The following is a 22,060-nucleotide window of genomic DNA, read 5'->3' as shown; positions in this document are numbered from 1 at the left end:
ATTGTTCCCATACCCTCCTTACACTCTGTTAAACATTGTGCCTTTGTGTGTCTGCATGTGCATCATAAAAGGGCCCTTCAAAGAAACTTCTTGTCATCAGCCTTCATTTCGTAAAGAAGAAACGGATGTTGAGTCAGACTTTGGTGAGGAAAGCCAGCATTTTGGTCAGTGTTCATACAGGCCGAGGAGTTGGCCCTTCCTATATGGTGCTGTGAGGGTTTCTCTACGTTTGTGAGCTTCCTTCACAAATACAGGACAACAATTTCAACCACACAGTAGGTTGCGGACTCTGCCAAGGTTCTTCTGCAGCTATTTGTTTTCCATCCAAATGAGCCGGCGTTTTCTCTAGGGCCTCTGTGATCTATAAATAGGGACAGATCCTCAAGTGCATATAAAACTGTCACGCCTGAATCTTGTAAAAAACACACATGTTGGATTGGATTGAAGAATGAAGATTTTTAATTGGTTCTTCTGTACAAAAGACATGCAGCAATTGATGACATTGACCGGAATGTGAGTGTGAATGTCTCAGAGCTGACACCATTATGACATCACGTCAAACCCAGGTAATGCATTTTATTTAATGACATTATCATTGTACTTTAAAAGACTATCTGAAAATGTACATTTCCATGTAAACATATCTGTGCATGTGGACGGACATGGTGAGCAGATCACCATGTATGGGAGCACTCAGCTATTTTGGTCTCATAACGTCTGGCCGGCTAGCACTCACACAAACTCTCCAGTAGCTGCTTTTAATCAAATACTGAGGATCCTGAGGACATACTTAGGGGCGTCAAAGAGAATAATCTTGTTTCAGTGTGACAAACTGTAACATGGCAGTTATTAAGTGTTGTGCTGTTTCTGTTCATAACTTTCATTTGTAAATAAATGTAAGGCCTCACCTTAAAGTTGACCTTAAAAATGAACAGCAAAGCTATGTTTACATTAAACATATGTCCTCATGTACAGTACTTAGAACCACTCGTAAAAATCTGGTCAAAAGTACTATACTACTTTCTCTATTATAAGTGAAAAGCTCCACAGGACACCTAATACAGTGGCTCATAAAAGCATTTGAATATTGCCAAGAATAAAATCTGCTGCAGATGAGGGCCCTTACATCTACAGATGTACCAAAAGCAGCATGTTTGGACTGAATGAAGGAGGTGAAGAGATATGAGGGGCAGAAGTTGCTGGTCTACGTAACAGCGTGGCGTTAAATAACACACGGGAAGCGACGCCTATTGGGGGAGTTTTTCCTGATCCGATGTGAGGTCCCAGGACAGGGATGTCATGTGTACAGATTGTAAAGCCCTCTGAGGCAAACTTGTATTTGTGATTTTGGGCTATATAAAATAAACTGAATTGAATTAATGATGGCCTAACATTCGTAATAATAACACATGGAAATGTCGGAAATGTCTTGTTTTTTAATACACCCTCGGCGCATGGTCCAATTACTGGAAATACTCCAGAGCTTTTACCCACAAAGCGTGCAGCTTATCACATCTACATCACAGACTGGAGAAGGCCTGCAAGATCCTACAGCACACTTCTTATTGAGTCACAGTAGGCCATCTTGTATAGCAGATCTGTGGGATTTGATGTTCCGGGGTATTACTTTGAAATCATATTGCGAATGCCCATCAGCTGTGTCTGCGAACGGTTATGGGATTCTTACAAAGTCTCCAATTCATCCCGATGATCTGGGCTATGATTTAAAAAGCATGGCCTGAAAAAAAACGTGATAAGCATCCTCTCATCCTTGACGGGTGTTTTCCCAGACTCCACCCAGGCTGTGTAACATTTGGGATTTGTTATCTGAATGTTCTCCACTACCATCAGCAGCGCTGAGTGAGGCTGTTTCTTCTCCAGCAATCAGCACAACAATGCCTCAAACTATGCTGAGGAGAAAAGTCTGACTCGAAGCAGGCATTTAAAACATGTAATGTCAGCGAGCAGAGGAAGCATGAGTGATCGATCGTCCCTTTAAGTTTTTGAGAAGAATTTGAATGAAGTTAGTGCAGAATGTTTTGCATAACACGTATAATCAGTACCTGAAGACAGATTGTTTTCTCAAATGTAATAATTGGAGCTCATATTCACTCTTTCCTAAAACATACCGGGATTGCCAAAATAATGAAGTGAGAACACTTCAAGGAAGAAAGTGCATTTTCTGCAACTGCTCAGTGTACAAGAAGCAGTGGAAGAAAAGAAATGAAAGGCTGAGATGGATTTTTCTTTCTAATTGCAATATAATTACTCAAAATGAATATGTTTCTGGAATAAGTAAAATGTGACTGTAAAAAGTGTAGTACTAAACAACTTACAGCCCATCATCAGGGAGGACTTAACCACGAAACAACCACGGCTCTTTTTTCTTTTTTACACTGATGGAAACAGGGCGATCTGTTTAGTTTATTCTTATAATATGAGGCTTCAACAAAACCAGTACTCACTGAAGGTTGAGTGATGACCTTCAACCTGAGACACTGGAGCAAACAAGAACTACAGTTCGTCCGTCAACCGACAATGTGAAACTAAATGACAGAAATAGGTCGACAGGTATAAACACACACACACACATGCTACATTCATTCACACCAGTGACTTGAGAGGGTGGAGCTCAGTACGACCAAACACATAATGAGACATTTTTAGTCGACCAAAATATTACAATTAACTTCAATGAACTGACATTTTCAGGTTTTGAGTCAAATTAAAATTATACCATATTTCCCCTGTATTTAACAACAAAACTTCTATCATCATTCTAAGATGAAAAAACTAACAACTCCCAGACCGGACAACGTCGTGGCAGCGACCTGTCAATCACCTTGTAGCCCCGCCCTAAAGCATTCTCTGCTTTATGGTCTATTTGACTCTAAATTGACCATAATTGACTAAATGAACATCATGTTGTATTGAAGAAGACTTGAAACTAGAGATTGAGACATAAACTCATATTTACAATGTTTACTGAGGAAATAAATTAAGAGAAGTAGAGTAATTTATACATTTAGACTTCTATACAACCAGAGGAGTCGCTCCCTGGTAACAATTAGAAAGAATGCAAAGCACTTAATCATTGGACTCACTTTTCAGAACCGGAAGTTTCTGCCTGGTAGAGCATTATATTAGTATTATTACTGTAGGTAATAAAAACAAACGCACTTTAAAACACACATGTCACTCTAAGGGACACTAAACATTATTTGCATGAGATTTTCATACATTTTACTTATTTACATTGTACAGTATTATGAATGTATAAGCGATTAAGATTTAAATCAAGTGCACGGTGAAGCTATTTCTCATCTTCCTTGTTGATATTTGTATTATTATTTGTAAACGTAGCGCTAAATGTTTCCTGTGGAGAGAAACACTGCAGCTTTTTCTGCTTTTAACAAGGCTGACATAATGTTGACACAGAGTTGCCAAAGGGAAGCCATCCGTGTGCTGACGAGCATCTCCTCACTCATTATTGTTGGCCAACATTCTGACTCGTAAAATCTCCGTGTAATGAAATGGTATAAGGTTTGTTTTATTAGCTGTAAAACACATGAAGTGAATAATGCGTTGACAATTTACCTCCAAATATATCCAGAAGTTATTAGCTCAGTGGGGAAATGTGCTTATTGGCTTTATTTCTGAGTGAGATGAGTAATTTAGGATATGGTTAGCTTAGCTTAGCATAAATACTGGAGTCAGGTGGAAACCGCAAGCGAAAAATCCACCTACCAGAAACTCTGAAGCTTTCTGGGTGGCCTCTTCAGTCACAGCTCTGGATGCCATGCAGTGAGCAAAAGGTTTGCTTTTGGTTTTCGTTCAGGCTTGATGGGACCAGATATCGTTTGAAGCTCGTCTCAAGTTTGAACACAATTTGGCAAAACAATTTTACGTGGCAAGATGTACATAACAAATGTATCTAGTGTTTATTTCTGCAGTGGAAATGGATCCGTATTATTGCGTGTCATTTTATGCCATTCAGTTTGCAGAGTAAAGTGTTGTTAGTGATATTTGTGACGTGTTTTCTGTACTTACGTTACTTGTTTACCTTTTACTTAGTTTAACTAGTAGTTTACTACAATTCATCAACCTGTGACTCAAGAAGACATTGAAAGTCATTTCTCTGCAAGAAGACAATCATCGCACTCGTAAGTGAACGCTTGGGTTCTTGTCTTTTTTAGGGATTTAAAGACCAAGATTGAAAAAGAAGACACCAAGCGGGAGCTGCTGGGCAACCAGACCAGCCTGGCCGAGTCCCACTGCATCCGGTGTCTGCAGCCCTTCAAGTTCCTGGTCAACAGCAAGCGTCAGTGTCTGGACTGCCAGCTCTTCGTCTGCAAGTCCTGCAGTCTGTACAACAAGAAGGAGCTCGGCTGGGTGTGCGATCCCTGCCGCATGGCCAGGTAGGAAGTGACCAATCAAAACCTTCCTGGATGAATGCTAGATTGATTGACAAGTTAAGAAATTAAATTGTCACTAGTTATGAATTGGTTTACATATATGTATTGAACTATATTCATTCATTGATATGTTCATATTTGTACCGTATGTATATATATATATATATATATATATATATATATATATATATATATATATATATATATATATATATTGTATCATATTAGGATTATATTGTTTCATTTTGTATGTATTTCATAGCCATATCTATTTATATATTTATTGATTGATTGATTGAATGATTGCATGATTTAAATAGCATTCCAGAGAAAACATGCATGAATTCAAGTTTGGATCCGTGTCTCTGTGGTTAAAGAGCAGTGAGGCCTCCTTGTCTCTGTCGTTAGAGCTTCACTGTTATCTCTGCTGACCTGCTGAAGGAATGCAACAAAAAGTAGTGTCTCTTTTCCGGGTTTTGAGGAAAATTAAAATAATACCATACTTCCCTTGTATTTAACAACAAAACGTCTATAACTGTAATGAAAAACTTGTTTCATAAGGAACATATGTAACAATGCTGGTATACGCATCCATTACACCCTGGGGGTCTGACACAAAGCTACTGATGATTATAAAGCAGGTCGGCTATGAAAGAAAGCGATGGCAAAGACCAGTCCAGATGTAGAAGTCACTGAAGCTCTACTTTAAAGTTCCACTGTAGAGGTGTGAGCAATAAAGCACTTAATCAATACACACGTAAGCTTTTCAGCAGCTCCTGGACAAATACGTTTGATTGGTTTAGCAGCTCGACTGAGATCTGAAAATGTGTTGGAATGTAGTAAATATAACATATGAGTAATGTGGGTTTTTTGGAGCTCGGTCCAGCTCCATATGTTACCACCATACTATATTGTTTACTCAGATGTGGCCGAGCACTGAACTCAGCCGATGTCTGGAAAAGATCATGCTATACATCCCGTGCTTCAACCTGCACTCAGCGTCAGTAATGCCTTGTTCTTGCTTTGTGTGGCAGAGGAGGAATACTCACTCCCTGTTGTCTGGATGTATTCTGACAACATGTTCATGTGATTGATCTGTGTTTGTAATCTTTCGCATCTATTTTGTCTCCTCCTGTTTTCTTCCAACAGGGTCCTCAAGATTGGCACTCTGGAGTGGTACCACGAAAACGTCCGCGCCCGCTTCAAGCGCTTCGGCAGTGCTAAGGTGATGCGATCGCTCTTCAGGAGGCTGAGCGGGGAGCACAGTTGCTCTCAGAATGACCTTAGAGGTGAGCCGTTAATGTCACGATGTCACCCTGTGGCTGGTTTCACCGCACAGAAAATGTCCCAAACGTGTGAATTTGTTAATAAATTGTTTTTTGAAAAAGTTTCAGGAGTGTAATGTTTTACTTAACAATGACGCTGTGGTCTCTGTGGAGATGAACCCCACTGGCTGAAGTGGTCCACAGTCAAAAGCGGTGGTTATTCTGGGCTGCTGCCAACTGGGAATGTCTGCTGGAATGTGAAGCAGTGTGAATCCAATGTTGCAGATGTGGTCGAATGTCAGGTCCCAGGTCGAGGTGACTTTGAAGGGGCGACCCGAACAAATGTCTATCCGTTCCACTCATTTCTTTGGAAGCCCTTTGGTGGAGCGGCAGGTCAGAAGTGGAAGTAAACTTGAACTCACCGCAAGAAATCCCCAATAAATGAAAGGCTTTCAGGAGATCCAACAGCTGCATGCTGTACTGTGTCTGCATGGAGAATGTGTACTCGCCCGTTGAATCTTGAATCTTGAATTGAATCTCTTGAAATTATTACAAGTAGACATTTTGGACTGAACACCATTGCCTTTGTTATCACAAAAATCAACCGAATACATAGAAGATTAGACAGTTATTTAAAAAAAAAGGGTCCCAGCACCTTCTCAAGACACCACTTTTACTATTAAGACCCGTCCTGCTTGTGACACTGAATCACAAGAATGAACTTCCTTTCTCTTTTTCACAAAGTAAGCCATGATCAACAGGCTGCCAAATCTGTCACAGGGTTTTAATCTCTTCCATTTTTCCATTTCCCCCCAACTCTGGCTCTGTACAGCTGTGCCGAGCGATCTCACAGCCTGGTGTCTCAGGCCCGGTACAGATCGGGCCCGGCCCCTTTTCAATGTCAGGTTTTGTTCTTAAACTGACCGGAAGCTCGGCCTTGTGGGACATTTACATTGCTTGCTGTACTGTACCTCTGGAAAAGTTATTCCCATGGGGCGGAAAGGTTTATGTTCCTGCAGCTGGGTGTTTACAGTCTGGTGTGGTGACAGGAGCAGGCAGCGGCGCCAATATCCACTGGTCAAGGCCCAGAGCATAAGATGGAGTGGAAAGCAACACACACACACACAACTTGGTTTGTCCACATTTGTGTTGCTGAATATCGGATAGAGCAGAAAAGTGCAATCCCGGCACACATTTAGTTGTAAGCCCAGAACATATAAAACACGTGTCCTTGAAGCACAGCTTTAGCATTATCACACACCGCACGTCTCCAAGTGAGATCACAGCATCAGGAGATCAATGACTCATGAGGAGACAGCAGGGACTCCTGGTGCTGCTTACGCTGAGTCACCGTGGAGGATTTGGGGACGGTGCACAGACCGAGTTGGTTTGCTGGCTGAGCCCAGCGGGCCTGCTGATCATCCGGTCACATGTCTCCCATTCTGTGTCTGGAATGGAAGTGCTCCGCCGACCAGCAGAGCGTGGGACAGAGAACGAGGAGAGGGAGAGGAAAACGTTGCTTTGTCCTGTCTTCGTACGTGGAATCCAGCTGTGTGTGTTGCAGTTATAAAACACAGCCATAAATATGCATGTTAACAGATGCAGTGTGTTCAAACTGACCGGCCACTCGTCACATGCAGACATTCACGTGACCACCTGGATTAAATTCAGCGTGCACGACTGTACTCTCAGACACACACAGACATTCCTTGGCTGTCTTTTGACTGTATGTGCTGCTGTGGTCCGTTGGGCTCACAAAGCTCGGAGGGTGTCATCCTGCGAGTACAGTATCTCCGTGCACAACACTGGAGCTCACAGCAGAGTCTTTGTTCACATTTGTAAAAAAAAAGAGTGTAACTCAATTAGTCGGATGACCTCAGCTCTGCTACTGCTGCTTCTGCTTGTGATTACCATTTTATGTGGAAAGTAGGCTAAGGACAACCTGAATTATCCCAATTTGCTGAGCTATTTACTCCAGTTACTGAATTGCAAAATTGCAAACCTCACCTCATTCATTTTCATTTCAAGTGGTAACTAAACACAACTAAATAATTCATGTCTTCTTTTGTATTTTTTGTTTTCCAGAGCCGAATGGATATGATACACAGAGCATACCGGAGGTCCACAGTAAGTAGACTCAATCTACATCATAAGAAAAGGTCAGATATTGTTGACAGACATGTCTTTTGATTTCAAAATGCTTTGGTATTCTCTCCCTTGTATTGTATTCAACAGTTTGGTGCTTTTTATCAGATCTTACAGCAAGTAGCCTATGACTAGACTATGACCTATAACAAGACTAGGAGCTTACTAGAATGCTAGCTTCTCTGTGAGGCTGTTCTCTAGCACAGGGGTGCTTTGACCTAATGCTAATGCCACAATGCTAACATGCGCTCAATGACCATGCTAACGTGCTGATGCTTCGCACTGCAGGTTCAATATTAACCACGTTCACCATCTTACTTTAGCATGTTAGCATGCTAACAGGCTACAAAGTAGAGCTGAAGCTGATTGGAATGTCTTTCAATAGTTTTGCCGGTGTTAGAGTTCAGGAATTTAGGAAAGCACAATGCCATGTGGTTAAGGCTGAGAAAGGTTTGCTTAGGTTTAGGCAAAATAAATACTTGGTCAAGGTTAGAAAAAAGATCACAGATTGGGGTAAAATAATAACATAATAACAAAAAGTACCACAACAACGTAACGCAAAAAATGTACCGCACCAACGTTATATGAAACATAACAACGGAACGCAACAACTGAACGGAGCAACGGAACGGAGCAACGGAACGGAGCAACGGAACGCAACAACTGAACGGAGCAACGGAACGGAGCAACGAAACGCAACAACAGAAACGGATCATAGGGAATAGCATTAATAAATAACAAACACCATAGTGGACTTTGTTATTTAATGTCACAACATTACATAGTAACGTTGCAAAACAACATTACTTCGCATTACATAACGCTACGCAACAACTTAAACATAACAACATAACATAATCTAACTAACGGCAATAAATAACAAACAACTTTAGCTGACTTTCTTCTTTCGTTACGTAACAAAATAAATGTGGCTTCACTTAGGACACTAACACAGTCTCCTGGGTGAAAGTCCTATGTTTGTTTTTGTATGCTACATCACTTGCTCTGTCTGAATAAAAAAATGTATATTCATCAAACATATTCGTGGTTTACAGAAACATGCAATGCCAAGAATCTTTCCTGGCTGTCCATCCAATGGTTGGAGATATGCATGAGGGGACTTGGACTCATGACCTCATTATGTGTCAAATAGACATTTTAATTATGTACAGTCCTGCTGTAATTGCACTTTCACTGAGTCTGTGTGGTCAAGGATGATTCTCAACCAGGCAGTGTTCCTATGTACTGTACGTCATGTGATAGTTGGTCTGTTGTAATGTGGTTAGTTGCAAGTTTGTTTTGGAATATGCATTCAAAACTTTAAGGTGGCTCCTTCATGAATACCTGTTTTGTTGGCCCTTTGTAATACCTAAATAAATATGTGACCTCAAAAATTGGGGCTTAACCCAGCTCTATGTGTGGTCTTCCTTAGATCCACTCTGGAGTCACATGACTGTTTGATAACTGGTATGCTGCCTAGATTACTGAATACATATCTCATAAAGAATCTGAATATACATAATGGTGATTCATGAACAGAATGATTCTGTAAATCAGGGTTATTTGAAGTAAGTATTGACTTTTTTCATTGGACTGTTAAAATGATCCATGCAACCTCGGAGGTTTCATGCAGTGGGTACAGTGGTTTGGGAACAGACCAACAGGTTCTGGTTATGCTAGTATATTCAGTGCCGCCTGGCTTTTATTCACATTGGCATATCAAGTGTAGAGGAGCAGAGCCAGGGAAGTTTTAGTCAGGCAGAGGCAACAAGGTTTAAAAGAAACTGTTAGTGGAAAGTATTACTATTATTTATCATTATCATGACAGGCAGTGGTATTAGCAGTTGTATAATGCTACTGTTAGTCTTTCATGTCCTTCTGCACATTCTGTGATGGAGCAAAAGTCATTCAAATGGATTTCTCTTGAAAATCATAAGTATCAGTGTGTCAACCTAATCTTCAATGTTGTTGTTCTGCCTGAGCTTTCAACTTTATCTGCTGATCTGGGAAACTCATTCTTTAACATTTGCTTCTCTCTGCAGCTTTTGATGTTCCAAGTCTCTCTCTCTCTCTCTCTCTTTCTCTCTCTCTCTTTCTCCCTCCCTCCCCCCCCCCCCCCCCCCTTGTATCCAAGCGAACTGTTCCGTAGAAATGCTCATAAACACTCTGGTAAAAAGGGGCTGAAACACAACGTTCCCTCCTTTTGGCTCCTTTTGCTCTGTAAAATGGAAATGTAAAAAGGATTTGATTTGCACAGTTTGCATTTTGCTGTAAAGACAAAGGTCATTGGGTTAAGATTTAGATGAGCTGGTTTGAAAGATGTAAATATTTACTCAGGATGCTGAACTTGGTCTATATAATATGACTCATCTTTGCTCATAAATACATGCGCATAAAAAAATGCCAGATTAGTGCACTGCATACCTTTTCACAAATCCATTTCTGTATTGCTTATTTTATGACGTTCAGTGATTCTAAAAAGCTTAACACTAACATGTCCGCCTTCTGTATCAGCAGATGGGTACGAGGAGCACAGTCTGAACACGGCAGACCCTCAACACTACCAGGGGGTACGGCAACTCTTTTTATATATTTGGTTCACTTTGTGGTTCTTTTCCGTCGGCTTCCACACGCAACTATTTTGTCTTAAGTTTGAGTGAGTCTGCGGCCAGTAGAAAGCGTTCCAGTAATATCCATCATAAACAAGAAGGAGATATTAATCTCAGTCCAGCAGAACGTTGGTAGTTCTGGTGCTTCTCTCTGCTAATTTACCTTGAAACCTCGAGACATAGAGAGCCACAAACATTACAATACCGCGTTCACTTCAGTTCTGTTGATTTGATGATTTTATAGAGGGAGACATCCATCTAAACACAAGCAAATGTGCGTCAAGAAAGGTGATAAAAGCAGTGGCAATATAACATGAAACTGAACTCCCGCCTCTTTGAGAAACACGCTTCTGAGGCTGGAGATTAGCTTAGCATAAAGACTGCGCAGCAGCTGGCCTGGCTCTGTCGAAAAGGTAGCAAAACAGACCTGCCAGCACCTCTCAAACGTACAATTCAACTCATTCTATCTTGCTTGTTTAATCTCAGCACCACATCTGGAGAACTGTTTCCCCCATTTCCACTCTTTATACTTGAGTTGTATATTGTTTTACTATTTATTTTTATTGACGCAAATACAAAACAGTAGTGACTTTACAAGTAACAATAGAAACAGAGGAAGGAACCTCTATAAAATGTGTATATATATATATATATATATATAAAGTATACACACAATGGTGACGATCAAAAGAATTCTAATATTGACATCTTGCAGTTACTGTGACCTAAATGAATGTCTTAAGATAAATCTGTTATGCCACACTTGTTTGTGTGTGATTCTGTGTGTAAGGCAAGAGAAAATGAAACAAATGTATATAATAATACAAAAATAAGAAATAAACAGGTCATAATAAGGGTGGAGGGGAAAACATTTAAATAAGTCGTTCGACAAGTAAAGATGTCAGCTATTGTAGTGGGCAGGGCTTGAGAGCCGTCTATACATCATCATCATCATTTCTTAACTAATAGATATTTCAGAGAGGGGAGCTAAGCTTATCTCCAAATCAGACATTCAAATCAAGTTCAAACCAGCATGTTGTGTGCACATGTGTTTGGGTTTGAGGGTCCGCTGCGGTCAGCCTGATCTTTGTCCCGCCGACGGCTCCTTCCTGTGTGGACAAGCAGGGTGTTTCCTACACGGCTTATCGACGTGATCTCGGCCAGCCCCCATGAACAGCTGCGCCGCCTTGACACCTTGTGACAACCAGGGTTAGGCACGGTCCAACCGGCACTGGCAGCGTTGCATTGTGGGTAAATACCAGGGTGTCATACATAATCGCGCACATAAAAGAGCCGGAGCAGAGTTGAAGGAGCCTCTGGTTCAAGTCCAGAGGTTGTAAAAAATAAAAAGAGGCACTGAATCCTCTGGAATTCGTCATAAAACCAAGACTACTATTGTTTATACCACAGTCTCTGTGTAATGAGGGAGCTAAGCCTTGTTTATGTCCAATCTCTGCAGCCGCTGCTGAGAAGAAGAAAGTTGAAATGTTGAGTACAACAAGTTCATATGTGCTTTCTGCATGCTGTTTGCATTTCACTCAGACAGAGGGCCCTCTGCTGTTCCACATAGAGTACTACTGCCTGTTGAATCCAGCATTGACCTCTGACAGGAAACATTTTCACCCAGTGTAGCTTCTACATGGTGGGATCTTTGGAGCCTGGATTCAGTCTCTTGATCCAGGTTGGAGTGGGTCCTCTGTCCACAACACAGTCTTTCCAGGCCACACACATAAATAGCATAGAAGACGTTCTCCTGGCCCCAATGTGTGCCTCTCATGTAAGAACATTACATTTAAGTAACAGTGCTTCGCATTTGTTTATCCCCAGCAATCAGGTTGTTTAACAATACCTACCGCTGTCCTGAAAGACTCATTTAACCATTTGGATTCAATATTCAAAGCCACCAAACAAACAGAAAGTGTAGCCTGCGATGATGAATGTGCTTAATTTGTCATGAACTTTGTAGACAAACGGGTTAGAGTTCTTTTTTTGTGCAACAGACTTAATATTTATTTTATTCAGATGATTAGAGGAGTCTTTAAGGACTCAATCGCGTTGTTTATCTTCTTTCTGGATTTTCTTTTTTATCGCCACAAGTGTTTTTGATAGGAACAAAAATAAATATATAAGTAAGTGGTTACATCGGGGTCCATGGAGTCGGGGTAGTTGGAGAGAGGGTCGTCCCTCCATGATGTGTAAAGCTGTGAACTTATATCAACTCAAACGAGTGCCATTTGCTACATATGCCCTCATAAATGCAAAACCAAGTGTGTGTGTGTGTGTGTGTGTGTGTGTGTGTGTGTGTGTGTGTGTGTGTGTGTGTGCGAGTGTATGTGCTTCATAGCTAGCATGCACTAGGGCCATTATTGTAGCGTGCATTGTTGTACTACCTTATACTTCTGCTACTGTTTACTTTTTGGTCGTCTTAATGTGAGGATTTCCGATCCTTCCTCTCCTCTGGGCTACACTTCCTCATTTGAATAATGGTTCTCCCCTCTCTCCCCTCTGTTGGTGACGGTGTTTCCCTTTTCTGCTCTCCGAAGATGAAAAAGACCAAAAGGCGGTTAACCGTCGATCCCTTTGATTTTGACCTTGGCGGCGACTACTTCATCGAATCGAGCCGACAGCCCAATCAGGTAGAAGCTGGACGTCCCAGAACCAGAACCAGAACCAGCTTTCCCCCCAAACCAAACTAATCTGCATGCCTTTATTCAAGAGTCCCTTCGTCCGTTTTCTTCTTTAGCTTGTTTCTGTTTTTATTTCTTCTCATTCACAGAATACTCTGACAAAAAGCATTTTGCCAAATGTAGACTCGCTGTAGATCACTTGGGAAGTAGACTCTTCAGTGCAGTTTTTATTTTAAAATAAACCCCATGAACTGTGAAATATTCATGGGGTTTAATACTTATGTAGGCTGGTGAAATTTGGAATAACACCATACACAGAGTTATATTTGGGGTTCTTTATTTCTCGACGGCTCTTGGAAGAATAGAGCAGTATTAAATTAATTTGGTATGTTCAATTGGTATTAGAGTTCCTGATACGTGGCAACTTCCACTAACTCAAAGTGCATACATCACGTGTATAAAATAAAGTGCATGAATAACATACAAAAATAACTGCAGTGGCAACTCCTCTGTAAACCAAATAAAATACAAAAACAATGCCACACAGTTAACTCAAACACAATGAAACAGTTGGTCCATTAACAAACAGAAATGATGCAGTACATGACAATATACTCACTGAATACTATCTCGGCCTAGCTCACGTGCACAGTGGCGCTATAGGCATTCATCATGTAGATCAAATCTGGAAACATCGGACCAATTTCAGTCCATCGGCGCATTTAGCGACACTAAAATACATTTCCAGACATCCATACCATCATATTGTGAACATTTTGTACAGAAATATAATCTTAAACATATTCACCGACCTGGAAAGCCACGAGCGCTACACCGGAAGTAAATGATTTCACTTCCTGTTTGTTCCTGACGTCTCGCTGGCTCCCTGAGAAGCACAGTGCCCTCTAGTGGCCCCAGCGATGACAACACCCTTACCACTGGGTTACACTTATATAGTATTTGCATTATTGGCTTTGACCAACATACCAAACATCCACTCACCAAACCAATGCCAGTAGAACACCAAATTAAGAGCTCGGTCACCTCAGTTGTAATTGTATAAATATAGATAGATTGTTACTATACTATCTTTGTGAAACTACATTATTTATTGCATTAATCAATACAAGAAAATGTATGTAAATCTAATAGGAACGTTAATGTTGTGTTGATTTTGGCGCTCCCTGTGGACAAAAGCGGAAGTGTCCCCTGAGAAAACCTCTCATTTGCCCCCAGGACAGTCCATAGTAACTTTAATTTACCTGCAGAGTATGAACAAGAGTATGTGCCACTATCAATGATTTTACTAGCTGGTAACCAAATATACCGAATGCAATTACCAATGTGGGGGATTCTCTTATAAGCATGTAGAATAGCAATCCCACTTATTGTTATTATTTCTTGCCCTCGGTTTATCAAACCGGTGACAACCCCAATGCCTTCACCCACCTTCTTCCTCTGATGCCGAGTTTCCAGCTCAGCCTGAAACACCATCATTAGCTCCTTTGTGCCGATTTGACAGTTTGTCTAAATGGGCTCCGACCCTTCTCCATCCTGATTCCCAGGCGGCCGTCCCCCGAGACATCGTGGACATGGACGTAGGTGAGAGGGAGTCCATGCTCGCTGAGGCTGATGTGGCCTCGGTTTTCCACCAGATGCTCAAGGATCAACGCAAAGGCGTGGACCTGGGAACGTCTTCACAGCAAGGTCAAGACAACACAACCCATCACGGGTCACCAGATCCCATGCTGTAGTGTCAGGAACAACGTTAACTCACCTGCCAAGTTTAAGGGGAATTAAAGAGAGCGGGAAAAAAAAACAGCTTGCTTCTCTAAACATGATATTTTGCCATGTTTCCCTTTTTCTATGTAATTTATGTGTGTATTTTAATGTCGCTATACATTTCTCCCATTTTTTCCGTAAGCAACCTGCTTTAAAATAATTTCACTTGGCTAGTGACATCAGATCTGTGAGTTTAGATGAAAAGTAATGGACTGACCTGAACTGGCATCATCAGCACAGCCTGGGACCAGTTGGTCATGTTACTGCTATAACAGTCATAGTGACCAATCAGAATGCACTGCTGTTGTTTTAGCTGAAGAAAAAAACTGTGGAACGGTATAATGCTCATTTGATTCCCTGATTTACCTCGTACTTCTTCCAGATTACCTTGCGTACCCAGACAGCCAAACTGTTCCGTCCCGCTCCGTGTCCCGGCTCAGCTACTCCTCCTGCGGCAGTGGGAGCGCCTGGGGCCCCCAGGGCAGCAGCTATCTGCCCGGCCCGGAGGACTCCGAGGAGGACGAGCACTGCCAGCTCCATCTCTACCGGTCCCATCTGGGCTCCCGCAGCCACACCTCCCAGGAGAGCCTGACCTCTGCGAACCCACCACCACAGGTCTTTACTACCAGTCATATCGGTATCTTTCACTGTTTCTCCAAGTAGCCTATTAATGATGCATTCAGCTCGTGAAACATTTCTCTCCCTCCTCATAAAAGTACATTAGCTGTTTTTAACAATACAAACAATAGCAGGGATTCTGGCCATGTTATTACTTGTTTACCTATTGTGTGCCCACCTCTATTCTGCACGTATTGACACACACATTCGTGTGAAGAACATGTGTGGGACAGGGCTGGGACCAGAGTAGTGTTGGTGAGACAGAGTTTTTATTGCACAGGGGATGAATATGAGGAGGCTGATGGATGAGGATGAAGATAAACTGCAGGTAGATGAGCTGATGGGAGGCAGGTGTGTGAGTTGACCCCGGCAGGAGGGAAGACCTCCCCAATACAGGGACACAAACGACGCAAGGAGAGGAGGCGAGGAAAGGAATCAGATTACAAACTGATGAATGAGCCAGAGGAGAGACAGACAGGAGTACTAGAGACACAGAGAAGAGTTAAACACAAGGGAAAGTGACACATGAGGAAATGTGACAATCATCGTTCACAATGTTCGACCTCCTCACACAATCTATTCCCGTCACTGCACAGATATCCATAAACTGTACTGATGTCTATACAACCCATGTGGCTTTTATTCATTCAACATAAAAGTGTAACAGTTTTTTTTCCTTTGACACAGTTTAAAAGTAATTTTAGACCAAAGGCACTTTATATTCGACATGCTGGGAGGACAAACTGAACATTTTTTAAATATTACCACCCCAGCATGGGAGTCAAACTAAAAAAGGGAGAAGCTTAGCTATCTACTTTTCTTTTTCCCATGTTTGCTTTACCACACAGCATGTTCAGGTGGTGTGAGGACAATGTGAACAAATAAACAGCTACATTTGACCACATGGTATAGCTCTGAGCTCACTGCACACGCTGAGGCAGAAGGCATCTTCCATTGCTAAAATGAGCAATAAAGGGAAAGATGAAGCCATGAACCAAACTAGTAAAAGTATAGTCTGATCTTGCCCAGTTTGGGTTGTGAGAAAGATTTGGCACAAAACGTACACGATCTGTAGAATAATGATGATGATGATGATGATGATGATGATGATGATGATGATGATGATGATGATGAATAATTGTGGTTTGGAGTCACATTTCTGAAAAGCCAGAACTAGCAGGGCTGCGTTTCCGTCTGCTGAGTCTTTCTCGCAGCACACTGTGAGCCTCGAACGCAGGGCCGAAAGCTGCTAGATCAGAGGGAGATTAAATACAGACATCAGTGTCTATTTATGTGATATACAACTCCATACAACTGTTGCTGTTCTGAGTCGATAAAAAACAGATTTTGTTCAACATTAGTTTGGCTGGCTTTCATACTGCTGTCAGAAAGCTATGCGTCTACATGTGTCCTCGTCTGCCCGACAGCTGCGTCTTTGATTTGATTCAGACCGGCTGTGCAACCTAAAGGGGACATTTGAATCATTTTATGTGGGCGTCCAATCAGTGCTGATGGTAAATGTAGTCCACTGAAGATATGAGTTCCCCAGTGAAAGCTGGAGCCGGCGGAAAAAGCTGTTCCTACGTTTACCAGGATGCATTGCGAGAAAAATAAACTCAAAAAATATTCTCTCAACTAAACAGAAATCTACAACAATCCTAGTTTTAGTCTTTCCACTGTTGGTCTCAATGAAGCCTTAATTCACTTAGAGGAAAGTAAGTAAATACGTCAGCAACCTGGCAGCTCTTCTCCATAGCCTCACTCTCAAGTGGCCTGCTGGTCTCAATTGTCTTTTCCAAGATAAAGAAGAAGATCAGCGGACTTTGCAGCTGCGTCAGAGAGACACAAGAACATTTTCCCACGACATCCCAAACTCAGATAGACAGAGGAAATGTTGCCTTTTTTAATGTTTAATTATTGAGGTTTGACTCGATCCGAATCGATATTCTTTGTCGTTCTGAATGAGGACTGGAGTTGCCGCTCCCAGCTGGCCCGGTGTCATGGCAAATTTGTCTCACAGCTGAGCAACACACTGACTGGGAGACACAAACAGGATACTGCTGCAAACAAAAAGCCCAAACATGTGCCTGTCAGACATCAAAAGCAGCCGAGGTATTTCACATTGGCATCGGACCAAGCGCCCTCAGACGCCTGCGACTCGTCCTGCATATGAATGTCTCTTCCCACAGTGAAGCCGCCGAGCTGAAAGCCAAGTGACACACGTCCAATTCATTATGACGACAAGACAGATTAGTCAAGCAGCGTTTCATGTTAAAGTTAAATTAAACACAAACAAAATGATAATAACCTTCATTAATATATGGACAATTGATAGTTAATTCAACTGTAATTAATAGTAATTTTACTTTTAACAAACTACTTAGTCATGTTTACTCATTCCTAGTAATAATATAATTTATTTCACCGTTTTTGAACTGTTGTTCTAATAGATTTTAAGAATGTGTTCATGATAACCAAATGATGTTTAAAGGAATTGTTTGTAAAATATCTTTTTCACTTTATTCGGATGGCTTTCATTAAGTTGCAGCTGATGATTGTAATGCTTTGTTAAAGGATTAATAACACATACAAACATATTTAGATATTTAGATCGACAGTTAAAGAGGTGTCATCGGTTATTCATTTGTTTCTGGTCCATTTATCAATGCAATGTTTATAGATGCTTTACAAAGTAGTCATTGACCTTTTAACCAAGTATTATAATCATCTGCTGCAACTTCATAAAAGCCATCCAAATAATGTTATCGATGCTTTACAAACGATTTGTTAAGGTTTACAAATCATTTGCTAATCATTAAGAAATACTTGATATAATGTGTACAGCAATAAGCTATTAACAAGTAGATTACTCACACAATTAGAATCTATTTATCGTTAGATAGAATACATCATTTCTAATCTAATTATGCAGAAACTAATCATTAATTAATTAAAATATCTTGCATTCCTAATAATTCTAAAATAAGAAATTTGCATTTCATTGTTAATTAACATAAAAATAACTATTAACATATTTTTAAAAGACTATTGATTGATCATTTGTTAACTGTTATCATGAAGTGTCTCTAAAAGTTGAATAAATGAGTGAATAAACAAAGCTTCCATACGAGCATCCAGATCTCAGCCCATCTGAAGACCTACAGGAGAGTTTGGATTTAAGTGCTATGCTAGATGTTAGGAAAGTACTCGGGCCACGTGGAAAATGTATTTGAGTTTGGGCCACATGTCAACATTTGATTTGAAGTTCCAATTAAGTCAGAATTAGAAGCATGAATTCAGAAGGCTTAGATTAAAGTCAGAATTCTTAGAATACATTAAGAATTCTCAGATTACAGGCACAATTCTGAGAATTCTTGAAGAATTTTGAGAATTTTTGAAGAATTTTGAAAGTTCTTTAATGAAAGTCAGCATTCTGACTCTACTCAAATAAACTCTTCTCACGGGGCCATAATGCTTTCCCGTACCGTGTCAACACAGGAGGCCTTCCAACGCTCTCCGGATGGAACACGTCCTTCTACAAAACAGATGTCTCCACAGCACGGCCTTCTAAATGTATCATTATGGTTCGATCACAGGTGGTTAAGTTGGGGTATAAAGTCATGGTTTGAGTTTGGGAATTCTCGGAATGAGGGGATTAGAGAGGGCAAAGAAGCCCCTCTCACATCAAAGACGTCTCATGACTGTCTGCTTGATGTTCTGATTTGAATATGACTGTTTGTGAACCCATGGAATAAAAAAAAATTATTACAGCATAACCATTACCATTCAATCAAGATCTACTCTCTCTGCAGCTTGGCGGCTTCATCCAGGTCATTTTAGAGCGGACTCTCTCAATTACAGTGAAATCAGATTTGGGGATGAGGGGATTTGGATCAGAGCTCAGACTCTGGTGATGTTTGATTTGTTCAGTCTGAGGGAAATTGATATCATACGGCACGCTGTTACACAGAGCGTGATTTCAACAGCATCCTGTGAACTATAATCTTGTTTCGAAGAGACTATTTATACATGTGTGGTGACTTTTCTTCCGTTCTCCAATTTGTTTTCTCTTACGCAGTCAATCCTCTAGGCCCCTGAACTCCTACGACCTGCTAACGCTTCCTTCTTCGTCACACCTAGTCTTCATCGTCTGACTGTACACCCTGACTCTCCCTCTCTCTCTTTCTCCAGATCACTGACCTGAACAGACGCATGTTAGCCATTGAGACCCTCTTGAACCACTTGGAGCAGAAGGTCACCTCAACAGACCACGAGGTAAATCCATTCAAAAATCACATCACAGTTGCCAAATAATCACCATAAATCATCATCAAACCTCAGCCCAGCTGTTGCAGAAGGAGGCTTTTGGGAAAGATCAAGAACATGTTTGTGTGTCCATAACCATAGCAACGGGACTGTGATTAGTCATTACATCGGCACAAAGTAGAAAGTAACCGACCAACAATTGAGTGAGCAGAAAATGTTCCGTTTTATGAAACTACACGTGAAATATGAACCTTGCACATGTTCTAGGGCCACATGTCAAAGTCCTGTCTATAATAATGAGGTACTTTATTTGCAGCTCAAGGTTCTTTCTGGTGGTGAAGAGGGACACACAGTTACTCATATTAATCCTCATCTCAACAACATGGATGTCTCATGTGGGTTCGGTGTCTGTGTTTAATTGGGCCGTGGGCTCTGAAGTCCACACCAATATAATTAGGGAATGATCCAACCCACAAAAATAGCAAACCGTAAACAAAGCTCGGCTGGTAATTAGTGCCTCATCTGCTTTAAATGAGAGCAATATTTGAGAGATTCAGAGCAATTAGCATATAGCACATGTGTGGCTGGTTTCAACATGTCTCTGTTAATGTCCAGCTGATTAGTTAAAGAACAGGAGAGATCTCATGCTCTCATGCATCCATGTACTGCATGACCCATCCACTCTGTCAGTGGCTTGGAGCGGGGTCTTGGTCAATATGCATTGAGCAGAAAGCAAGTCAACAGTTTAAAGTCAGAAATCTGAAAATAAAGTCGGAATTCTGAGAATAAAGTCTGAGTTCTTAGATTTAAATCTGAATTCTTAGATTAAAGTCATATTTCTAAATGATCCATTTATTCAGTGCCAGTTTCAGTGTCATGGAGGACCCTTGGACAATATGTATTGAGCAGAAAGCAGGGCAACAAGTCAACAGTTTATCACACATGCGGTTTACAGTGATAGTGACCGTGGTAGAATTACCAATTTGAAAATTACAGCAATCGTTGGAACAACGGGCCTTCGATTTCATTGGCTGAAACAATAACTGCTGCTAGCTACATACATGATGTCATGCTAAAAGACTGAGGTAAAAACAAAACTACATTTCCCAGGCAAAAAGTTTGCATCCTCTGCAGCTGATAATCTACTTATATTGCAAGGCATCTCTTTATAAATGACTTGTGGCGCAAATATAGGAGCTGCATTATTCTTGTATTACATGGTGGAGCTAGTTAGCCAAAGCATTATAGTACAGCACTGCTTTCACTCAAGCAATTCATCCACTTATTCTCTGCTCTGTTCCTGCCAGGCTCCTCCTACTCCAAACAGCACCTCTCCTCTTCCTCAGTGCGAAGAAGTGGACTTAGAGGAGCAGCGACTGAGACAGAAGCTGCACGAGATGACGGACAACATCAGCGACCACGGGCTAACCTCTGACGAGGACGAGCCCGGCAGGCCGCTCTCCTCGCAGGAGATCCCAGCATGGAGGAGCCCCGAGGGGGACGCCAAGCCCAGCAGGATACCGGCCAGACCCACATCCAGGACCAGCATCATCCGCTGCAGACTGGAGGAGGAGCAGCCTCAGCTGACCGAGTCTCAGAAGGTACAGACAGCTGCGGCAGGTTTAATGAGCAAAACATTCGCAGAGGAAAATAAGTATTCACAACACAAGCACCTGATGCCAGAAAGTTCATCAAGAACATACTGCACATCTGGATTGTTGCACATACTGGTCCAAACGTGGAGGGAAAGAGCCTGGCTCGTGAAATTCTATACCACCTCTGCAGGAATCCATTTGGAGCACACAAGTCATAAATCAAGTCACTCGGCCGTAGCATTTATTTTTCCTTTGCTACCAGCTTCTCCGAAACAGAGAATGAAATAGAATAATAACTCCTTCTTATTCACTGTGCTAAGCTGCCTGCACGGCTCTTATCTGGCATGTCTTTCCCTTAAAAGCTCACAGTGCTCTGGTGATTAATGATATTGTGTTTTTGAACATCTCTGTACTATAGGCCTGTTTAGACTGCATACCCTCTCCTTAAAGTATCACCTAACACCAGCGAGCACAAGCAGGGGAACACTCAGGTATGACCTGATGAACTGGTGATGGTTTTGCAGCGCGGCTGTCTTGCTTCCAGTTTGACTGAAGAGAGCAAAGGTCAACCGTTGTGGACCTGTGATCTCGCAGCAGCCCTTCTGTTCTGCTTATCATCAAACCAAAGCGTTGTGTGCTTCCTCCATGAGAAGATTGAGATTGACCAACATTATTATTCTTTACAAAATCATTAAAAAAATGAAGAAAAAAAGTACTAAGATATGTCCTGAGCATATC

The 22,060-nt window shown here is 41.4% G+C and overlaps 1 protein-coding gene across 1 annotated transcript in view; it reads left to right on the top strand.

Annotated features, from left to right (window-relative positions):
* Positions 1-22,060, top strand: part of mlphb (melanophilin b) — a gene marked incomplete at both ends in the record, with an annotated part of 29,891 nt that overhangs the window by 3,473 nt on the left and 4,358 nt on the right. The window contains 9 exons of the mRNA XM_079230980.1: positions 4,197-4,418; positions 5,565-5,704; positions 7,766-7,807; positions 10,343-10,395; positions 12,978-13,070; positions 14,627-14,738; positions 15,226-15,458; positions 19,653-19,736; positions 21,035-21,328. Of these exons, the coding sequence (XP_079087106.1) occupies positions 4,197-4,418; positions 5,565-5,704; positions 7,766-7,807; positions 10,343-10,395; positions 12,978-13,070; positions 14,627-14,738; positions 15,226-15,458; positions 19,653-19,736; positions 21,035-21,328 (1,273 nt within the window). The remainder of the gene's footprint in view (positions 1-4,196; positions 4,419-5,564; positions 5,705-7,765; positions 7,808-10,342; positions 10,396-12,977; positions 13,071-14,626; positions 14,739-15,225; positions 15,459-19,652; positions 19,737-21,034; positions 21,329-22,060) is intronic.

This window comes from Taurulus bubalis, assembly GCF_910589615.1.
Source record: "Taurulus bubalis genome assembly, chromosome: 15".
NCBI classification, from domain to species: domain Eukaryota; kingdom Metazoa; phylum Chordata; class Actinopteri; order Perciformes; family Cottidae; genus Taurulus; species Taurulus bubalis.
This window is presented reverse-complemented; position numbering and strand designations above follow the sequence as displayed.